This window comes from Taeniopygia guttata, chromosome 3, assembly GCF_048771995.1.
Source record: "Taeniopygia guttata chromosome 3, bTaeGut7.mat, whole genome shotgun sequence".
Lineage (NCBI taxonomy): Eukaryota > Metazoa > Chordata > Aves > Passeriformes > Estrildidae > Taeniopygia > Taeniopygia guttata.
Window position 1 is genome coordinate 94,206,888 of NC_133027.1, and position 21,885 is coordinate 94,228,772.

General features: G+C 37.9%; 1 protein-coding gene across 47 annotated transcripts in view; it reads left to right on the top strand.

The window, feature by feature from the left end:
* NRXN1 (neurexin 1) overlaps positions 1 to 21,885 on the top strand; it is a 668,143-nt gene that overhangs the window by 635,741 nt on the left and 10,517 nt on the right. For 33 of the 47 annotated variants that reach the window (XM_030269639.4, XM_030269660.4, XM_041714827.2 and 30 more), the window contains one exon: positions 13,179 to 13,266. In XM_030269639.4, the coding sequence (XP_030125499.1) occupies positions 13,179 to 13,266 (88 nt within the window). The remainder of the gene's footprint in view (positions 1 to 13,178; positions 13,267 to 21,885) is intronic. The other 14 variants (XM_030269642.4, XM_072926143.1, XM_032747640.3 and 11 more) reach the window with 1 other exon arrangement.

The following is a 21,885-nucleotide window of genomic DNA, read 5'->3' on the forward strand; positions in this document are numbered from 1 at the left end:
CACAAAGGTGAGCAGAGGTTACAAAAAATAGATTTTGCAGAGATATTAGGGAGAAGAGAGAGGTCCCATGCTCCAAAGGACAGACCTCAAGAGAACAGCAGGGGAGGAGGAGGTTGAGTCCCTTGCGTGAGACCATAGAATACTAAAGACAGGAGAAATCAATAACAGGCAATGTGTGAAGGTAGTTTTATAACTTTGCTCAGATCTAAGGAATCTGGGGAATCTAAGATATCTGGGGAGTCTAGTGATTGCATGTTGTTGTAAAGATGTTTAAAAAAAGGGGGGAAAAGGGAAAAAAAAACACCTTTGGGTACTAACGTGCTGTGCTGCAATGCTGAAAGGAGACAGTATTGAAGTTTCCTTAGACTCATAAAAGCTTGAGACGTGAATGTGACCCTATGACCGCTGTCCAACAGGAGGAACCCAGGGCATGCTGACGATGACAAACTGCCTGGGTGCCTCGTGGTGGAGCAGTGGGGTAAGGACTGCAATAGTCTGATTGAAATCAGATTTTCTCACATGTTTGCATTGCCTGCGTCGTTTTGGTCTCACAGTTTGCTCTCCTGACAGCAGTACATGGCTGTCAGAGGCGAGAGAGCTAAACCTGAGGAGCTGCAGGGTAGTGGAGTTTGCTCTGCAGTCAGACACAGTGAGATGCTGGTGTGAGTGTAGCAGCTCGTTCCCGTGAAGGGTCTGACACATCCCACTGCTGCCATTACACCAGGACAGAGGAGCCCATGCAGCTCCACGTCCCCCTGTGCATGCACAGAGCAAATCCATGGCCTGGCTGGAGGTGCCTGCCCTGCCCTCCAAAGCTATGCACAAAACATTTGGTCTTTTCCCAGCAAAATTTATGCACCCGAGAGTTACACTAGTTTTAATTAACTTCATTTATATCACAGTAACATTCCCGTATAGACAAGAGTGACAGACTCAGGGAGTTTAATTATAGCCTTTCCTGACATAGCATGCCTATTTAGGGAGTCAGCTGAATGTTTTAGTTGCACCAGCAAGAACTTCTAGGCACCCATCAGAGTTTTGAGTCTTATGAAATTCTTTTTACTTTTAAAGAGGAATCTTACACTATTGTGCTGTTTGCACTCCAGTCAAATGAAATTTCCCTGCTTTTGTATTTGTATTTTCCTTGCTGTATTTCAACAGTTCTAAGGTGTTATGAAAAGCAATTTTAACAGATAACTGATAGGTTCCCACCAGGAAATGGAAAGACCTTCTGAAAATGCAGTGCCGTACTGAATAACTGGGGTGTGCATAAATGGTTAATTTCTCATTTTAAATGAGAATCCTATTTTAAATTCTCTGCCATATTCTTCCTAGCTATTGCTCATAATGTAATAATGAAGGTCAAAAATCCAGACTTTATGTGACTTAATAATTTTAACTTATATTTTTTTGGATTACCTCATGGCAAACCTGCCCTTGCAGTATGACCCAGAAGTGTGCCATGCTGCAGTAAGAACAGCGATTAGTATGTAGCCTTAGGCATACTCAAGTTTAAGATAATTCCCCATAGGTTTGGGCTCTCAGTTTTAAACAATATCACAAGAAATTGTGGGCCACATGCACAACTGAAGTGTGAACAATTTGTTTCTCTGGAACTGTGTGGTTTTGCACCAGCTGACATTCAAATATGTTGTTATTATTAATCTGTAACAGCATTTTATTTAAGATGGGATCAGATTGTGCAGACATAAGCCATGTGAATTAAGGCTTCGTGTCAGACTTGAGTTCTGGCATCCCCCAGTTGCTGGGTGTTCATTCCCTTTCACACTTAAAATTTTCCAAATCAAATGTTTTATATCATGGTTTTCTGAGTTCCTTTCAAAACAAACATCAGAAACCTGTTCCACTATGCACCATGGAACTGACAACCTGAAATGGACTGTTGGAGCCCGTGGATTCACCTGGCAGATCTCTGCTTTACACTTGTGTCTTTTAAATGATGGATCCCGATGGGACAGATATCTGCTGGAAAATTGAAGTCCGTGCTAGAGTGATTAGCAGATTATGATTGACAGTGAAAGGAAAGCTGATATCTTGGTGCCAAATCCAATGGCTACGAGTCTGTAATTTTTCCAATCTGTAATAATTCCAATGACTGGTCCAGCATACTTTATCCTTATCCCAAACTTCCCCATGCCCACAGTTCTCCATGGCTCTCCATGTGCCACTTTGCTGATTTACTGTAGCTCTTCTTCCTCACATCCTCTCTTACCTTTGTAGTGGTCTGTGTCCCCCCAGACTTACAGCAGAAGCACAGTGTTTCATTTCTCTTCCCAAGTCCTCCAACGTCTTACCTCAGTTTCTGGCCCTTTACACTTTCACACTTTCCTGGCCCTTCATCTCAGTATCCCATCTTGTCATTGTTCTGAGACTGATTTTTCATTCCTTCCAGCTCAAGTCTACCCTATTTCTTCCTCACCACCCAAATGCCATCAGCAGCAATATGGACAACTGAGGAGAAATTGTCTTCCAGGCCTCAGTTCCTCTTTGTTATTGGAAAACCACTACCTATCCTTTAAAGCAAGACCATATTTTTAGGTCTCAAACCCAAATACCTCCTGTGTGAGACACAGTTTTTCTTAACCTGCATAGATTTTCATAGATGTGATGAAAAAGGGAGCTTCCTGGTCAACAATGTGGTTATAAATAACATCTGCTTGTAAATAATATCACAGCAATCACCTGGAGCATCTCCCAGCTGTGCAGAGCTGCTGCTTTCCTGGAGCGTGTTTCTCACCTGAATTTTGACTGCTCTTATGAAATAAAATCATCATTAACAAACCCAAACACCTCTGTGACAAATGTATGCTTTCAGAAATTGTGTAATTAATAGTATCTCTGAAACAGTGGCTTTTATGAAACTTATTTTAATTGAAAGGCAATTAGGCATTGTCTTTTTCCAGATTATGTGTAACTAACTACCTCTTCTTAGTATTACCAGGTTGTACTTGCAGAACGTAGCTCCTCTGTAGAACATTTCTCTGCAGAACTAGTAGGTTATTTCCTCAGTATATTCCCCAGTCTTGCCATTGTTATATGAGTTTTTTAATTAACACTTTAAGATAAGGAAATGTGGGACTTTTTTAGTAGTAGAATTGAGTGCATTACATTTGAAAAGGCTGTGCTTCAAAGACAGACTTGTGGAGAAAACAGCTTCAGTTTTGCTTTCCCTGCTCTGGGCAACCTGAGAACCAGTGATAATGGGGATAAAATGTGATAAAGGGTCTAATATCTGGGGAGCAACAATGTGCCCTCTTGGACCCTGAAAAAGTTTAAATTTATTGTAAAACTTTAGGAAGGAAAGTGTTGACAGTGGGACTGGTGCTCATTTTCGTTCAGGAGAGGAAAACTGGTCTTGAGAGAGGGATACTAGCAGATTCCTGTCTGATCTGACTGACTTAAAATAATTTGTCTTGAGCCAAAGATATGCTCAAATGAACTTGAAGAACATGGTTCTTCAGTGTTAAACAGAAGATCCCATATTTCCTCTGTTGTCTCACTTGTCTCTGGAGCAAGATGAGATGACTGGCTTACTTAAATGGCTAAAAAGCAGTCTAATAGTTCAAGCAGTTTCCTACAAGATAGAAAGCTTTTTCCACCCTGAAAACATGCTGAGTGAGAACAGAGACTCCATGTGGGTTTCAGGAGGTATTCCTTCTGAAGGGTTTTCCTTGCCTTCGCCTCTTTTGAGACTCATAAAAAAATTCCCATGGATATCAGTTGACCAAGATGTTCTTGTGTGACACAATTTAATAGTCAGGGAGACTCACAGTAGGTAAAACTGTCAGTACTGTAATTGTAAAAAAAAAGATGGAAGTGTAGTTCATAGTTAGTACCTTTCTAACTTTGTCAGTATTTTAATAACTTAGTGAATCACAGAATCACAAAATACCAGGTTGAAAAGGACTTCAAGGATGAGCCAGCCCAACCAAGTCTTAGAAGTGTCCAATGTTGATTTCAGTCATTTCTCTAACTTAAAAAAAATTTGCTAAGAATGGTCTTAAAACTTTTGATTAAATTGCAAAAATACCCAAAGCTCCACAATAACACAAAAGGCTACACTAGCAGCTCAATGGTCAATTAAAAGCAACCCCACTTCCCTGACAAAAACTTAAATTTTCAATTTTGAAGGCTTTAATAATACTATGCCTGAGTTTTCTGAGATAAATACAGATGCAGCAAGAATCATATTCCAAAAATTCAACAATCTCTGTACGTGTCATTGGTAATACAGGGATATAAATTAAAAGATTTGCTATCACTGTTGTAATGTTGCTGTTTAATAAGCACATTCTCTCTCTGAGTTAATATGAAACTGTCTCCTCTGTGTTTTCTGAGTTCAGAATTAATGGAGACCAAAATGTTTACTTCAGCAAAAGGGATGGCTAAAAATAAAATGATAGCAGAAAATAAAAGCATAATGCCCAGAAACATTTCCCTCGTACTTAGAGGCAAAATAATTTTCTCGCCTAGGAGAAAATAATAGGATTGCATTTCATCAACCCCATTCTATTCCATATATTTTAGGCTCAGTGCAAATGTAAAAACAAAACAAAAATCAAAGTGAATTTTGTTGTTCTTGCTCTGGAATGAGCTATGGTGTTTATAGGAGAGGAATAAAGAAAGGATCTTGGAAAGAAAGAACAAGAGACTTTTAAAGAATTCACAGATTATCTGTCTCTTCCTTTCAACCTATTTTCATTACCTGAGGGAAATAAGGGTGAAACAGGTAAGTTGAAAAGTAGCACAACTTCCTCTGATCAGTATGATCCATGGCAGAACTATTTGTAATTGCAGAATGAAAATTAGCCAACAAAATTATTTCTGGATCCAGAAATGTTACACCACTGTGAATCTAAAAGTTAGATGAGAAAGGAGTGAGGTAGTGACTCACTTGTTCTACATCCAAGCAGCCATGACAGCTTTCACAAATGGCACAGTATAAATAATAGGCATTATGTAATTAGGTGCCCATGGTTTTGGTAACTGGTATGTTGCATAGCAGTGTCTGCTTTCAGGAGATAAAGAGCAGTTTTGTGCCACATCTCTTCAAATGTTTTTGTTTTTGTTTTTTTCTCCAGTGTGAGAGAAAAACTAGCTTTGGGCTAGTTGTGCCTGTATCTCCATGTGGATTGCTCCAGGCTCTGGGTCAGACCAAGCTCAGGGGTCAGCCCAGTTCCCAAGGGCCCTGAGAGCAGGGAGTGAGCTCCTGTTTCCATCAGCCCCACTGCAGAAGGGAGGGAGAGGGCAGGATGGAGCAAAGGGAGCAGTGAACATGGTAGAGAGCTTATGCCTCACTCATTCCCAGCCAGCCATCCCAAATATTTCCAGAAGGAAGGACAGAAGCAGTTTTGTCTTTTTACTGTACCTATAGTTCTGAATCAGTCAGAAGCAAGACAGTGCCATACTGGTGTTTTTGTTGTTTTTGTTTTTTTTTTTGGAAAGGAACTCAAACCTTAGTCTGTTCATCTGGCACTGCAATACAAATTTAGGTCTTAATCAGTGCAAAGATATCCAAGATGCTGACATGACTCCTTGTGCTCAGGGGTTTATGATATGAGTTGGCCTTGATGGGAAGGGTGTGGAAGATGGGCAGTTCACTCTTGATTGCAGCCAGCATTGCTTTGAAGCATTAGTCCAATATTCATGGTAAACATCTGTTGTTCCTTGATACAAATATCAAATTACCTCAAAAAATAAACCTTCTCCCATTCTTGGTAGTCTGTCACTGTGTGGCTGCTTCTTGCTCTGCTTCCAAAAGCCACAGCTAGTGCAGGATCAGCTTTCAAGAAGGGAAGCTCAAAGTAGCCCCCACTGTTAAACAGTGAGTGTTCTATTAAATATCTCCTTGTAAAGCCTTTAAATATGGAAAAGTGGCCAGTGAAAATGTACTAATGGAGATGTGTGCATTTTCATTTGTTACCAAGCTGGGAGAGAAACACAGAAGAAAAGCAGTGGGATAATTTCCTAGGCATCAAATCCAAATAGTTTCAAAAGGGGTCAAGAAATGTGATATTTTAAAATAAAATTAATATAGAAATTGCTTTTGGTCTACATCTGTGAAACAAACTTAATCCATATGTTGCAGAAGGTAAGAAACATGACCTGATAGGAAAATGTTTGGATTTTTTTCTTATTTTTTATTAGTAATACTTTAATTTTTAAAGATTAGTGCAGAGTGCTGCCTGGCAATCTGTCCAGGTTTGCTAGCATGTGGATTTTTCAGCTCTGCTTCTGCTTCTTTACAGATGAGCTGAGCGACTCTAAGACTTTGACCCAAGCAATTAACTTCAAATTCCGAGCTTAAAGGCACACAGTTTTGTTGACATTATTTTACTATAAATCTGTTTCTCAAATATGCTCCTACTATTTGCAGCAATTTTGCCCATGACAATTTAGATGCTTGGGTGGAGGAGGGTGGCTGGAGAAAAAATACAAAAGTTTTTATGCATGGAATGAATAACATGGATTTTAAGGTTATTTTGTGAAAAGATAAACTGTCTGTATGTGGAGAGGTGGAGGCTAGAATTCAGGTGACTCTGTTTTTCTGTGTGGAGCAGGTATGTTCCCATCACTGCTGGGATTTGAGGATAGAGACTGAAGGTGTCCTGCAGGGCATCTGAGGCATTGTCTTGAGCTTTTCACCTACACCTCTGAGATTAATTTCTGCAACACTCATTTCACTGACTTAAAGGCCTTGTATTTCATTGCTATATCCTTGAGGTTTCTTTTTTTTTTTTTTTTTTTTTTTCCTGTGAGAGGAACTTATTAATCAAGGCTTTTGCTTTCTCCCAGCATCAAACACTGACAATTCAAGAAATAACATGGTAGTATTAATTAGATCAGAGCCAGTTTTGAGAAAGTGTTTCGATTTTCAGTTACTGTATTTTCACATTACGGGGTAATAACATGTCAGCAGTTAGCGAAAGATTTAATAAATATTGTGCATGTGCTTGAAATATTAGCATTTTAATACCCATGTCCAGAAATAACGTTTTTCAGTAGCACAGAGCTGAGAAGGTACTTTTTGGATGTGGGTGGACGAGCAGCAATTGATGCACATGTACTTGTTTGACCTATAGGAGGTTAAATACAGCGTTAGAGGCAGTTGTCTAAACAGCAAATCATCTAGAGCTGATATTACTGTTACATCACTATTGCCTCTTTCCCAGCAAACTGCCTCATGCAGTGGCAGGTTATTAACACCAGATGAGGAGTACACCTGATTAATGTGACATATTCAAGTTTCTTTCCACAACTGTCTCAATAACCAGTCATGAAGACCTGCTTCATACACTGAGAATTAAATTCAAATTATGCAGTCTTAGCTAGAAAATTGTGCAGTTAATCCCATCCTGAAAAATGAAATCTGAGATTTTCCACATGAAGTCTTTTGTGATGTTTCATACCCTGATGGTTTCTGCCAGCACTCCCATTGATTTAGGTTACTTTATTCCTCCATTTAAAAGGGAAAAAGTGGGGAAAAGGAATATATGCAAGGGATGGTTTTTGGGAAAGTCCCTCTCTGCCTCAGAAACTAATGTGTCCAGTACAAGAGTACAAAATGACTACTCTAAGCTCCTTTATGTAGATGTTGCACAAACCATATTTTTCAAGGAAAGTTTGCCACAGCTAATGAAGACAGTAGTGTTTATCTGTTGGGTTTCCAAAGCTTTTTTTTTATATCATGGCTGTAGCTACACAGGTTTTTGCTAAATTGAAGCAGACCTTTATGTTTAAAAATCACTTGTAGCTGATTCTGTCTGAACTAAATTGCAATTATTTGAATAAGTTTTGTTTTCAGGAGGAAAAGTGAAGCAAGCAGAGATGATAATTAAGCATTGCAGAAAAGGGTAAAAGGAGAATTAGAGGTTTAATTTCCTTGTCTACATCTGAAAGTATGTTTTCAGACAGTCATTTGCTAACAGTCATTGGATTCTTACCCATTACTCTTCACATAATCGTGTCTCTTAATACCAACTGCCTTGTACCCTGGCCACCCTCCCCCTTTTGCCACCTTGTCTCCTTTGCTCCCATGACCTCACCAATAATTTTTCACTTCCTTTGTTAGTTCCCCTCCCAGTACAACCATGCTCCATCTTCCCATGCCTTGACCATGCCCTCGATCCTAACCATGGGTGCTGCCTGTTCTCTCAGTGCCACCCTGCCTGTCCTCATCTCCACACTCACCAGACTCTTCAAACACGTGGAGTTTCCTGGGAGAGGCTTTGCAGCCTCGGCAGTGCTCGCCAGGCACCATCTGTTCCCAGCATCTCCTTGGCCAGCCACAGGCTCCTGCCTGGCTTTCCTGTGCCTGCTTTCTTTCTGACCTTCCTTCCTGCTCTATGGGAGCATAATTTTGGGAAATGTGTATCTGCCAGCGCCACTCAGTAGCATCCTCACCTGACCCTTCTCATCCTCTGCTCCCTCTCCCACTCATTTGTTGTCCAAAATCAAACTCAAAGCTCACCAGAGTTTTGTCACTGCCTTCTAGCTGCCTTTAGCACCAAGCACAATAGCCTGCTATCATTCAGCACCAGAGCTGTACAAATAAATAAGAGTAATTCTGAGTTATGCAGTTGAAGTTCTCATCTAAAATAATTTAAAGAGTAGTCATAAGGGGTTGTGCCGGTTATAATTCATATAATAATTTAGGACTGCTACTTTTTAGCTATTGTGTAATTTGGATTTGCTTGCAGTTCTCATTGGATAAAGTATATTATTGAACAAGAAAGGAATGAACTATATTCAGAGTAGCTGTAGGGTGCTATGATTTAAAGGAGAGCTGGTGCCATGCTACAGCAGAAAATATGCAGGATCCATTATACTGTTAATGAATGCACAGCCTCAGATTGGTGATTTAATTTTTAGGTCATATTTCTCTCATACCCTCAGGTATAGTAGACTTCATACATAAAAAACAGAGTAAGTTGGTGTGTATTTAATCACGGTCATGCAAAAAAAATGAATATTAATAAAAAATTACTTTCCTGTATTGTTTATTCATTTGCAATTATTTCTTTTAATGACATAACATTCAAAGAGCACTACTAGAAGGGCACAGCCATATTTTCTGATACTAGTTCTGAACCAGGGATAGTAACCTTTGAGGCAACTTGATATTTATGCATAGCTACAGACTGTCACTGCATTTAAGCCATGACTACAGCATCATTTTTTCATCTGGCCAGGAGCTTTCTTGAAATAGTCACCATTTCCTTCCTCAGGCAAGATGGCAGATTGGTGATATTTTAAACTGTCTCTTGGCTGAGAGACAAATCCCAATTTCTTTATTTTAGCAAGCAGACGTAGCAGATGTAAGCAAGACCAATTCCTGCAGGGGCCACACCCCTGAATAGTTGTCAGAACCAACATTCTGCAATGACCTCTAGTTTTACCAAATGTGGGATTTATTTGGCTCCATTTTTTAATTGCCAGTTAATTGTAAGCTTTTTTTTGATATGTGTACAGATGTCCAACTCTTTGAGAATCCACATTTTACAGTGGACTGCATTTCAAATCGTACAGTCATAGCTGCAAATTGAATCTGGAAAATCTCTGAAAATATACAAAGAAAAGAAGTAGCAATTAAAAGAAATTCTGCTTGATCTTTTACACTGTACACCTGCTATTTTAATTTTTTTTAAATTTCTTACAACTGGAGTATCACCTCTTAAATGAATTTGAACAACTCACCCAAGACACGTTCTAATCCGATCGTGTATGATGATGATACCAGTTGGATGTTATCCTATTAGGCACTCACTGAAATAAGGGATTTTCCACTGACTTTTAAATCCTTGGTTAATGAGAATGCTTGAAGCAGTGTCCCGTAAATTAGCCATAGTGCTAGCAACAATGGCAATTCACTTAGGAGAACTGATTTGTTTTAAATCTTCCCATCCAAATTAAAAAGCATTCGGAAAAGATAATGTCAAGTAAGTAAAACACATTACTCTATCTTGCATTATTGATCTGCACTCCATGGCTGTCTGGCACCCTCAGGTCTAAATTCTGCTCTCTCTTCAGGTAAATTTGCATCAGTCTGAGCACTTCTGGAGAAAGAACTCCAGAAAATAACTGGCCCACAGCATTTAATTTGTGTTATCTTTATTCTCTAGTGTTTTAGCCAATTCTGAATCCTTTTTTGAATTCTGTCTGGCAGACCAATAGCTTTCATTTGTAGTTTGGTGACTGCTATCTCACCTGCCTTTCACAGCTCCTTTGCCCTTTTCTCTGAAAATGTGTTAGTAGCAGCAAGGGGCTATTTGGATTTGGCGAAAGGGGTAAATAGGGGCAGGTTGTGACATGTCTTTTAACTGGTACTTAAACTCAAATTCTTCTTCAGATATTTTTCTAAAGAAAAACACTTTTCACATCATCTTATCACCTTGCTTCTTATTCAACTACTTATATTTGATTATTGCTTGTAAGAAAATTAGTTTTATACCAAGTATTGACTTTGAAATACACATTACTTCCTTTAATATGCCGAGACATTAATGAGGTCTTTCTCAACATTCTGTATTCACATTTATTTAAAGTATTATTCATTTCTGTACCCATAATATGCATGCATTTTTATCATTCAAGAACAACAGTTTCTTCTTGTAGAAGTATGAATACCCTTTCTATAGATTGGAATAAGTGTCACTTTATGAAGACAGTTTTGACACCCTCTTATAAGTATCTGAGCAAAGTATCTCTTGGACATGAAAAAAACAAAGAAGTAGAGTTACCCAAAGTCTTACCACGCTGTCCTATATCAAGAGTAATAGGAGACACTGCAATAATCCCATAAATCTGTCTGATCATTTCTACTCAGGTCACTCAAGTTACAAGGGTGACTCATTTGTGTATGGGCCAAAGCACCCTAATCAAAATTCCAGTTAGACCAGCAGGTCTGAGTCCACTTCTTGCTGTGACTGTTGAGTATGCATGTGATCCTCTCTTTTTAATGGTATTTATGTAGAGCTCCTCAGTGATCCATTGATAAATATTCAGAATTCTGGCTGCAGGTCATAAAAGTATTGTCTTTTCCAATGTTGTGGGCAAAAGATAAAATCTGACACTGCTGCTTCACTTAGCAAATTGAAACCCTTCAGAAGATACATGATACTTTGTGTACTTATCATTATGTTTTTATACCTGGTGGTTGTGGGGTTTACAGTACAGAGATATTTTCTTATAGGCAGGCTTTGTTGGTTACTTGGTTATTTTTTCTTTATATTTCAAAAAAAAAGGTAATTTTCCTCAAAGAGGCCAACCTACTGGTTTTCAAGCTTAAGTGGTTCTCATCTGGGGTAAAGAAATGGACATTGAAAATTCAAGAGGATGTTTGCAGCTGGCTTTTGTTACAACTTTGGTTTTCTACATGGTAGAAATGGAGGACAACTAGAAAGCTTTTTTTGGGATGTTTTTTAAATTTTGCAAATCTGCCAACTAATTTTGGCAATATTTCATGTTTACAGTTATTTCCTCTAGCTACAAATTTTCTCAGCTATAAGGGAAGATAATTTTTGTGATTATGGCATCCAAACATAGCTGTTGTCTATAGCCTTTTTGATTACCTTCAGCAAGTTGCTTCATTTTGTTATGCCTCAGTTTTTTACCTCTAAAATATATTATGATTATTATTATGGGCTTTTCTTTGTTGTGCCTCACATATTAATGAATGTATTCCTGTATCACTTTCTTACTTCAGAGAAGTGCTGAAAGCTTATATTCATTAATATTCTTGAAGCATGACAAAGCAAAGCTTATTACTGTAATATGCTTCACTTTAAAACTCTGGTTAGAATAATAATGATAAACAACAATGGTTAGCCTTTGGCCTTGCTGCACAGCTATAAATTTTTTATATCTTCAGATTTAAATTGATGAAGGAAAACTTCCATGCATTTTATGTCCCTCCTCTATACCCATGGATAAAGGAAGAAGGTTTCACATTCACTGAAATTGGTTGTTGGCATATTTATCATACAGGAAACCAAGAATGGCTTTTTGCCTGCTTTTGTCCTTAGCCCCTTTTTGAATATGATGTAGTATTTTATTCTCTCCATGTATTTCCTTCGGTGAGGTGAACAGAAGTTTGAAATGGACAGTTATGATATGCCTTGGCCAAAGGAAAAGTGTCTTCCTAACCTCTTTAGTTATTTCTTGAGAAATGACCAGGTGCATGACAGGTTATATTTCCCTTGTATTATTTCCCTTAATTACTGTAGACGTTCTTATTACATTTCTAAATGACTGTTCTCAGAGGTGGCTTGAAAAGATATTCATTTTTTTGTGTTGACTGATTGTTTGCCTCAGTCTTTCATTGAATATCTCCTTGTTCTTGCACTGTAAGAAACAGTAGGTAGGAATTCCCCAGTTCTTTTTTGAACTTTTATGGTGTGTTTTACTATACATCCCCTGGTTTGTCTTCTTTGTCTTGATTTATATAATTTCTTTATACAAAAAATTGTCCAAATGCATTTTGGCCTTGGGACCTAATCATAGCACTCACAATACTTCACTTATTCATCATCATCACACTCAAAATACTTCACTTATTTAAGAAAATACCATAATTTCTAGGATACACACATTTATTATTGTTTTTTTCCTTGACTTCCTTTTCATTAAATAGTTTTCAGCTCAGTGAGAGACGTATTTTCTTCTTTTTCTGTTTTTTTTTTTTTTTGACTTTATATCTGAGAAAGCAAGTGCAGTTAATGGAGAAAACATCACTACATTTATAATAGTTTTAACAGCTGCACTGCAGGCAGTTCATTATTTTGACTTGTATTTTAATGCCCTCTGTGTTCTCAGTAATATCATAGTAGAGATATTGGAGATGCAGCCTCTATATACATATTCTGTCCTTCTACTTTCTGTCCTTATTACAAAAAAAAAAAAAAAAAAAATTAAAATGTGTAAGCACCCACACTGGATATCTAACACAATTCTAAATCCTGACAAGTGCAAATTGAAAAGCAAAGTCCCATTAATACAGAGTTGGAGAGTGTCACTGCACAATTACACTTTAAGTCTGGAATGCTCTGGGCCTTGCATAAATTCCAAAAAAAAGAAAATAATGAAGACATGCTGGTGAGAATCTTACAACGTGTTCAGTCAGTTCAAGTACATCTATTTGACTCTTATTTTCCTTGCAGACTACAGATGACATCCTGGTGGCCTCGGCTGAATGTCCTAGCGATGATGAGGACATCGATCCCTGTGAGCCGAGCTCAGGTGGGTTAGGTTAGTCAACTTTTTTTATTACTTTCTTTTCTTTCATATTTGCATGCTTCAGTCCTCCAGATCCCCAGCTAGCAGGGCAATCCTTTCATGCATCGCAAGGAGAGGTTGGATTGGGCCCCTTCTACATGTGGCGGTGTTAGCAGAGAGGAAGAGTCAGCTCCAAGACATCAGATGGGAGCACATGTCATGGTCTGAGCAAAGTTATGGCTTGGCTGAGGACCTGAGGATGGACTAGGAAGGGCATTCTAGGGCCCCTGCAACTTGTGACAAAGAAAGTGCAGCTTTATTTAGCAGGAAGGTGTTGCTATTGTTTGTGCTTTAAGCATTGCCCTTAATAAGATAAAAGTATCACATTGAAAATGTCATGCTGTGTCATGGAATCACAGAATGGCCCGGGTTAGAAGGGACCTTAAAGATCATATAGTTCCAATCTCCCTGATTTGGTCGTGGACACCTTTCACTAGATCAGGTTGCTCAAAACTCCATCCAACCTGGCTTTCAACACTTCCAGGGAAGGGGCATCCACAGCTTCTCTGGGAAACCTGTGCCAGTGCCTCATCACCTTCACAGGGAAGAATTTTTTCCTAATATCTAATCTAAACCTAGTGTCTTTAAGTTTGAATCCATTTCCTCTTGTCCTGTCACTACAGCTCTTGTAAGAGGTCCCTCTCCATTTTTCATATGGGCTGCCTTCATGCACTGGAAGGTAGAGTTTAATTCGTTTTTGGTTGTTGTTAGTGGTATGAAATTTTGTATAGATAGATGAAACCTGAAGACATAGAATAAAACAGTCTTAAATTTCAAATTTTTAATTTCTTTTTTTTTTTTTTTTTGCCAAGACAAGCCTATTCAGAGTGTATGTTTTAGTTGTACAAGATATTTTGATATTCTAGTATTTGCCATGAAAGAAAAACTTAGTAGTGCTTTGGCCATGTATTTCCTACACAGCTGAATAGTGGAGATTTGGTAATGATTCTTCTCTGTGAAATAACTGAAAGGTTTGGGTTGGAAGAGGCCTTTGATTACATCTAGTCCCAAACCCCTGCCATGGGCAGGGACATTTTCCACTAGACCTGGTTGCCAAAACCTCATCCAGCTGGCCTTGGACGCTTCAGGGGATGGAACATCTACAGCTTCTGTGGGCAATCTGTTTTGAAGGTTCAATTATACTCAATTATATTTAGTTAAATACTACGTACCACCTCTAAAAATCCCAATGTTTATCATTGAAGTGAAAGGGCTGCAAAACTTCCTATCAGTCTGAAAAATTGTGTTACTCTATATCCTTTAAAATAATTCTAGATAGTCCAATGAATTATTCCTGCTTCTTTGTTGGTTTGGTTCAGGCTTTTTGTTTCCTATGAGTGAGCAGCTGATGGTACCATTTAGATATATCTCAGTTTTCCTTAGAATTTTCCCCAGAATTCCCTTGAGTTCTGTGCTGTTTGGTAGCATGCCCACTGCTAGTTGTGTGAGCTAATTTGGTAATCTTTGGTACTTGCTACTTCACTTAATAGTAGAAGAATTAAGATCTATTTGTTGTGCAGCAACATAGCTCAAGTAGAAACCAATTTAATTTGAGATTAATATATTAATGTAAATAGCAACTAAGAGCCAACTTAGTATGATGCCAAAATCTGGGGCAGGAGAAATGTCTACATAGCCCTAAGACAAATTAAATTTTTCTTCCTATGTAAATACATGGTTCCTATTTTAAGTCACAGAGCTTGATACCCACATGCAAGAAATTATTTACTTAAACTGAAGTAAAGGCAGAGACATATATGACTTGCCTCAGTGTCTGACAGACCTGCAGGATGGCACTTCAGCTCTTCCAGGAACCAATTTAGATGACAATAATTCAGGATTATTTTCTTTTGGTTTCCAATTAAAGGATTTCAGAGTAATTTTCCAAATTCCATTAAATTGAATGATTGTTCTTAAAACTGAGCAGCAGCAGGTACACTCACACAGTTTTGTCCCTCTCAGAGAGACATTTCACTTGCAGAAGTCTCAGACACTATGATCAAGATATTCAGGATTATTTTTTTCCCTGGTCCTTCATTCTCATTTACAAATTCTTGGGTTTAGCAAGAATTTAGCAAGAAACTGTTCTGTCCATGAATCAGTGCAGTAGCTCATACGGCTCTCAGCTCATTCATGCCGGTTGTTTCCTTGTTGTACTTAACTCAGGGAGTGCTGTTCAGTAGATAAATTGACATTTAGGAGGGTGTTATTTTATTTTATAAGGTAATTTTAAAACAATATATTGGTTACATAGCACTAAATAATTTTCCAAATCATCTGGGAATGCAGTTTTGGTATTAAATTCATATTTTCTTAGGCTTACAGCTCATTGAAAGCCAATGAAATTTCAGAATAATTCTTCTCTGAGGTAGTTTGAACTCTTGGGCTGCAGTGTTTGGTAGTCCTGAGCCATGCAGAGTCATTTAGCTGGTGGGTGCAAGAATGGGAGAGGTGAAATGAAACTTTGACAGCTTATTGTTTCTGTCTAAACTATGGTTCGAGAGAGGGATGTGAATGTTAGTCTTTCAGCAAAAAATTGCCATTAGCTTTACATGCTGGTGTTCAGCTTTCCTATTTTATCTTAGCATTTATCACACAGCTACACTTCTCATTTTTGTTTATTTGAGAATGGTTTTACTGTTTCATTTGTCAGATCCCAACTGCTACTGCTTTTTTAAAAAACACTGTGGATTGGCACAGAAATTATGTTCTGCATAATCCCAATTGTCTGGATCATTTTATCTGTCATTCTTCTCATCAAAATGTCATTTGTCCTCCCACACCCAACTTTTAAAAGCTGTTAATTTGCCTTCATCATCCTTGTCATTTTATCATACTTCAAAATACCTGAGCCAAAGGGGTTACTGAAAGTTGTAACTTCTGGCATATCAGTCTCTCTGTTTTAGTCTTAGTCACTTAGTGTTATGAATAACCTTTTTCCATGAATAGTCAGGTAGGCATTGCTCAATCTCCATAGTACTGCAGTCCTATGTGGATTTGAGCTGCTCCTAAGAGTAGGCTGGAATTCAAGGAAAGAAGCAGTGTTGTTGGCAGTGAGAGTCTGATGATTGTTTTTGTTTTCAGCTAGAATTGGAGATACAGAAGGATATGTCCCTCCATTTAAAATATCCCCATGGTTCAGTTCAGCTTTTTTCTCCTTAACCATTTTCACAACCAGACTCTTCACAGCTACTCCTTAGTGTTCTCACTAATGGTGGTGAAACTTATCTATCCTATCAAGTAATTCTAGGAGACTGAACATGCAGTGGTTAGGGCAGTTTTACTTTTATGCTTTCACTTCAGAGGCTGTAGTCAGGCATCCTTAGCAAAGGAATCCACCTCATGGCAAGAGATGATGTGCTCAGAGCTGTGTGGTCAACACTTTTCTACCAATAATTCAATCAAGGGATGGCCAAAGCCCCTGTAGTTTTATTAACAGAGCCATAACTCAATATTTCTGTGACGACTGGCCATAATATGCCTATTTCTAATCAATGTTCTCAGCTCCAAATGAGAGCCTATTCAACAAACAGTTTGAATATGGTATGCCTATAGCTCATAGAAAATACTGCTTATCCAGATTTTACTAATTAGTGAGATTTATGCGTAAAACAGGGCTTTTTTTCCTAGTATAAATATGTTGCAGTTTGTAGTGGCTAACAAGTCCCACTCTGCCACCACCAGCTTTGCTTTCTGTGCACCTGTCTGCTAAATAATAAATGGAAAGATGTAATTTGCCACAAATTTCATATAGGACATAAAAATGTAAACCTGATTAGGAGCTGCTGAGCAGCAATCCCATCATCTTGTCTGGAACATAAAGTCACAAAAATTATAATTGCAGATTTCATTGTGGTATACTAACTGCTAAATATGCCATAATTTGATGAAGTCATAACAAATTTATTAGCATGCAAAACTTAGTCAATATATTTTTTTTGCATTATGTTTTGTGTAGTAAGGCAACAAGTATTGCTTTTACAGTATCTTCACCTTCCCCTAAATACCAATAACAACATGAAGATTAAGGATGATGATAATAATAATTTTTTAAAATAGTTCATATGTCCTCAACTTCATGTTATGGAGAAAACAACAAAACCTTTTCATTTTGTAGACAAGTAAAAAAAAAAAAATAGTGGTAACCTATCCAAAAAAAAAGAACCTGGGACAATTTACTGATTTTACATGAGGAGTTATAAAACTGCAGGTGGACAAATTGCCATTCTTCACATCAGGACTGCTGTTCCAGCCGTTGCTGAGCTCTGTAGAGAGCTCTGATTTCTGCTGAGTTTCAGTGAGCATTTGTGCTACACAGCTTATTTGTTCCAGTTACTCTGGGCTGGTATTTTATTTGTTAGCTATTATCTAGCCACTTCTGTAGCTACTGAAATGTTCCAAAAGGCAGAGAGGTCTGAGCTGGGTCAAATGAAGTGAAATGACTGAGTTTAATGGCAGGGAACTCTCAATCACGAAAAGAGTCTTACAGTTTTAGACAAACACACAAAGAGTTCTTTTTCTGCAAATGAATTTTAAATTTCTCAAATTTGTGACTCAACAGAGGTTTAAGCTCAGAATTATGTTAAAACTTCTCCTGACAGCCCCAGCTGAAATGGGATAAGTAGAGGTTTTGGTGATCTTAAAGCCAGTATATTCACTGGTCTTGGAAATTTTAGCAGAAAACCTTCAAAGTGAAAGAGGGGTTTTTTTTTCAGGTTCAAAAAAGTGTCTTTCAACCAGTGGAACTCCACATGTTCCAACTAAAGAAAATACTCCTTCACCTCTTGATTTGGCAGTTTTTGGCTTCCACTTCCCAGGGCAATGGTTGATTGGTGGCAGATCTTGTCCTTTACCATTCTGTGGGTAAAAAAAATAATCTGAACAGTAGCACTGGTTAGCTTTCTTAGCCCTAATTCTTAGTTCAGAGAGATAAATGAAATAATTTATTTTCCTATATTATTAAGTAAGAATGGTTAATTGGATAGATGCTTCTGGTCTGATCTTTGAGCATGTTTTTAATTTTTCCTGCATGTTGGCCAGACTAATTGCATTGCAGAAAACTGGTGACGACCAGAAATCTCCAAAGCACCAGTTTAGCCTAGAGAGTGAACGAGCCACTTCTGAAGATGACTCTTAGAAAGCAGTCACTGCTTTGGGGAAGGCTTAGTTCTATGAGAAGAACAGTGTGGGGCTTTACATGCAAACTTCTTCCTACACATGCATGTCCTCTTCTCCATGACAACATGCTGGACAGATGAGGTGGTTCAGAACCCTACATGCTCAGTCACCTTGTGCTGGTTTAGGTTTGGTCCCAGCATTGATACCTGTCTTTCTACCATGCAGAGCTGTGAAATACGGATTGTGAGTGTTTTATGGTCATTACTAGAAGTTTTGCTTTCTTTTCCTGTCACGAAGTACTGCACTGTATTCCTGGTGCATCTGGCAGCAAGATAACACTGCAGTAGGAGGTGAAGTGACTCCTATAATTTATACATCACTGCAAGTGCCCTGTTTAATGCTCTTCATGGAATTCATTGTGCAAGAAGCTGAAACAAAGCAAAATAAAATTACAGTTAGTTCATAGGGTTACTGTGTTCATTATGGCTTGAGACATAAAGGGAATATTTGTGCCTCAGTCCAATTATCCTGTAGTTCTATATGCATTTCCAGTGCCAGAAAGATCACTGTGTTGTCTTGAATTAGACTTTTAAAGTGTTTAGCTGTGATACACATAGTCATCTCTGTATAATCTACTACAGGGTGAAAACTATGCTTTATTTACAAACTTTCCAAGTGTTAGCAATTACCATGACTATGCATAAAAGAACTGAGGGGATTAATATATAGATTAATCTTCCTTAAACTGAAGATAAAATACTTTTTAACCTTATTTAATTTTTTCTTTAATAAATCATAAAGCCTTCTCCAGAGGAACAGAAAGTAAACGCTGCATTTTTACAAATTATTGTTAACTGAACTACTTATTTTTCAATAGGATCAGGTCCTAGTGCTTGTCACAATGAATTACAAATACGGCCTTTCTAATTTGAATTTGATTGAAAATATTTTTTCCCAAATTATCTAAAGAAGTGAGATTAAAAATCATGATTGATCCATTGTGTCAGTGCTGACCTCCACTCTTGACCAGCCATGCCATTGAAACTTGGGAATACTGAGTAGAACTGGAGGTTCCTAGCCAGTCCCTGTGATTTTCATACATGTCTAGTGTCAGACAGAAGACTATAGATGGATACAGGGGAGCTGGCTTTTTTTCCTGCACACAGTGGTCTTCTGGCAGTGCAATATCAGCAGCTCAGTGTGCTCTGTGGTAACAAATATTGGCATCAGACTGCTGTAAATCACACAAGACTCTCTGTTAACTCGTGCAAGAGCCTGTCCGCTGGTGCATAAATGATGAATGTTTTTCCTTGGGTGTGAACTTTGAGGGTGCATTCACATTCCATGCATGTCCCCACTAAAGCTGGGTCTTCTCACATCTATAAAACACAGAACAGTAAAATAAGAATGGCTGCTGTGGTTTAATCCCAGCTAACCATTCACAGTGCAAACATTGGGGTTATTATTTGTGTGGAAGCACAAATCTCGATTTCATGCTTCAGACATACACAGACAACACAAAAAGGCAACTCTTGTGCAAAAAACTTGACTAAGTGGCAATTGTTAGTCCTGCTGTTACATGTTCGGGGGTTTGGAGTTAGACATCTCCACAGAACAGACAAAACCAAGTGGCAACATTTCTAGTAGTTTCAAGAAATGTACTCTTTATGAACCATAATTCAAGACAAATGGGTACATTACTCAATGTGCCAGAAGGAATGTCCAAAGAAAGAGAAGTCTGTTATTTTTCTTTCTTGTAAAGAGGTAAAAGACAGCTAGTGAGTCAGTGCTGAAGGTATTTACAGATAAAGCTGCAGTACAAGATGCTGCTGCAGTACCAGGACTGAGATGTGTCCATAGAGAAGCAAACCAGGCCCTCCACATCACTCCTTCACAAATCCACTGACTTCAGTGGAATTCCTGATTTGGAATCCCAAAAAATTAGATTTTTCAGTGCTAGGAAATTCCCTAGATATTTCCATGAAATGTCTGTGAATATCACATCCTTTAATTCAGTTAATTGGGCGTTTTCCTGATTTGCCTTATAAAAATTTGCTTGTATATGAGCAGTTGCCTGACCTATTTTTTTACATTCTCGAAAAAAGAACCTGCCTTACAGATAAGGTATTGCATAGACCTTAAAAATTAATTGTCTGTGAGTGCATTTGTTTTGTCAGAATGGAAAAAAATGAAATTCGATCTATGTCCATGCTCTCTTCAATGAGAGACTTCAAGACTGGTATTCAAGATTTTCAGTAATAAAACACATTAAGCTCCAGTGGCCGTCCATGTATCATTAGTAAATGAAAATAGGTTCTAGACAGTTCTAAATATTTTGTTATTTTTTATTGTTAGCCACAGAAATAAAGATGTGTGTTCTTTGACAGCCTCCACTATGAGAAAGTTCCACCATTTTCAAAAACACTGTAGAGCTTTTTAATCTGGAACCAAAGATTCACTGAATTGGAAAAGAGCCTGTAAAACACATTATATTTACTGAAAAAAAATGAAACAAGGCCAAATATAGATAACATGGACTTTCGAAAACATTTTCCACAGGTGAACTTCACGCTGGATGAAAAATGCAGAAAATAAGTAAGATAGTAATTGTAAAATTGAGGTTTTCAGAAGCAGGCAAGTAATTTACTGACTTGGCTGAGACTTTTTTTCTAATTCAATAAAGAATTTTGAAAAGACAGAGGATTTACTTACACAAGGATGAAGTAGAAAGATGATTGACTCTGGAACAAGTTCTATTAATTTTCATGTCAATCTGCCAAAAAAAATCCTAAATTAAAGTGTATAATCCTAAATATTTGTCCATTAAATCAGGTTTAAACTTAGGATCAAGAGTGCACATAGACTGTTGAATAAATAAATGAGTTCTAGTTTGTTTGAAATTAGTCTCTGTGTTACTGGTGCCTTGATTGATGCAACCTCATTGTTTTCCTTGGTTTGATTTGCTACATGTAGTGCATATATTTCCTTGCAGACTCTGGACACTATACTGAAACTGTTTCCTGTAGCTTTGTAATGCATAAGCATTGAATTTCTTATTTTTGTGAAGGAAACTCGCTTTTCCATAGTACTATTTTTCATCCTTGTTTTCATTAAAAAGGTAGAATAAAGACTATATCTTGCAAAGGTAGAAGAAGGTTTATAGCCAAAATACTGGCCTGATTTAGCATTGTATTGCTCAGTTTCTATGCCAAGGCTTTCTCAGACCAAACTTGAGCAATAAGATGTTAAACCAGGTGTTTCAAATTCTATAGGAAATTTCCAATACCTGATAAGTTAAATCAATATGGTGTTCTAGAGCAGTTGGTGCCTGCCAGCAGCAGGTTCCCAATCCAGTAACCATCATACCAGAATGCTGGCAGCGAACTGGTTTGCTGACCCCTCTGCCGGTAAAGGGAAACAAGAACAAACTGTAAACTTCTTGCTGGTCTTTTCTAGCAGCCAGTAGAGTGTGAC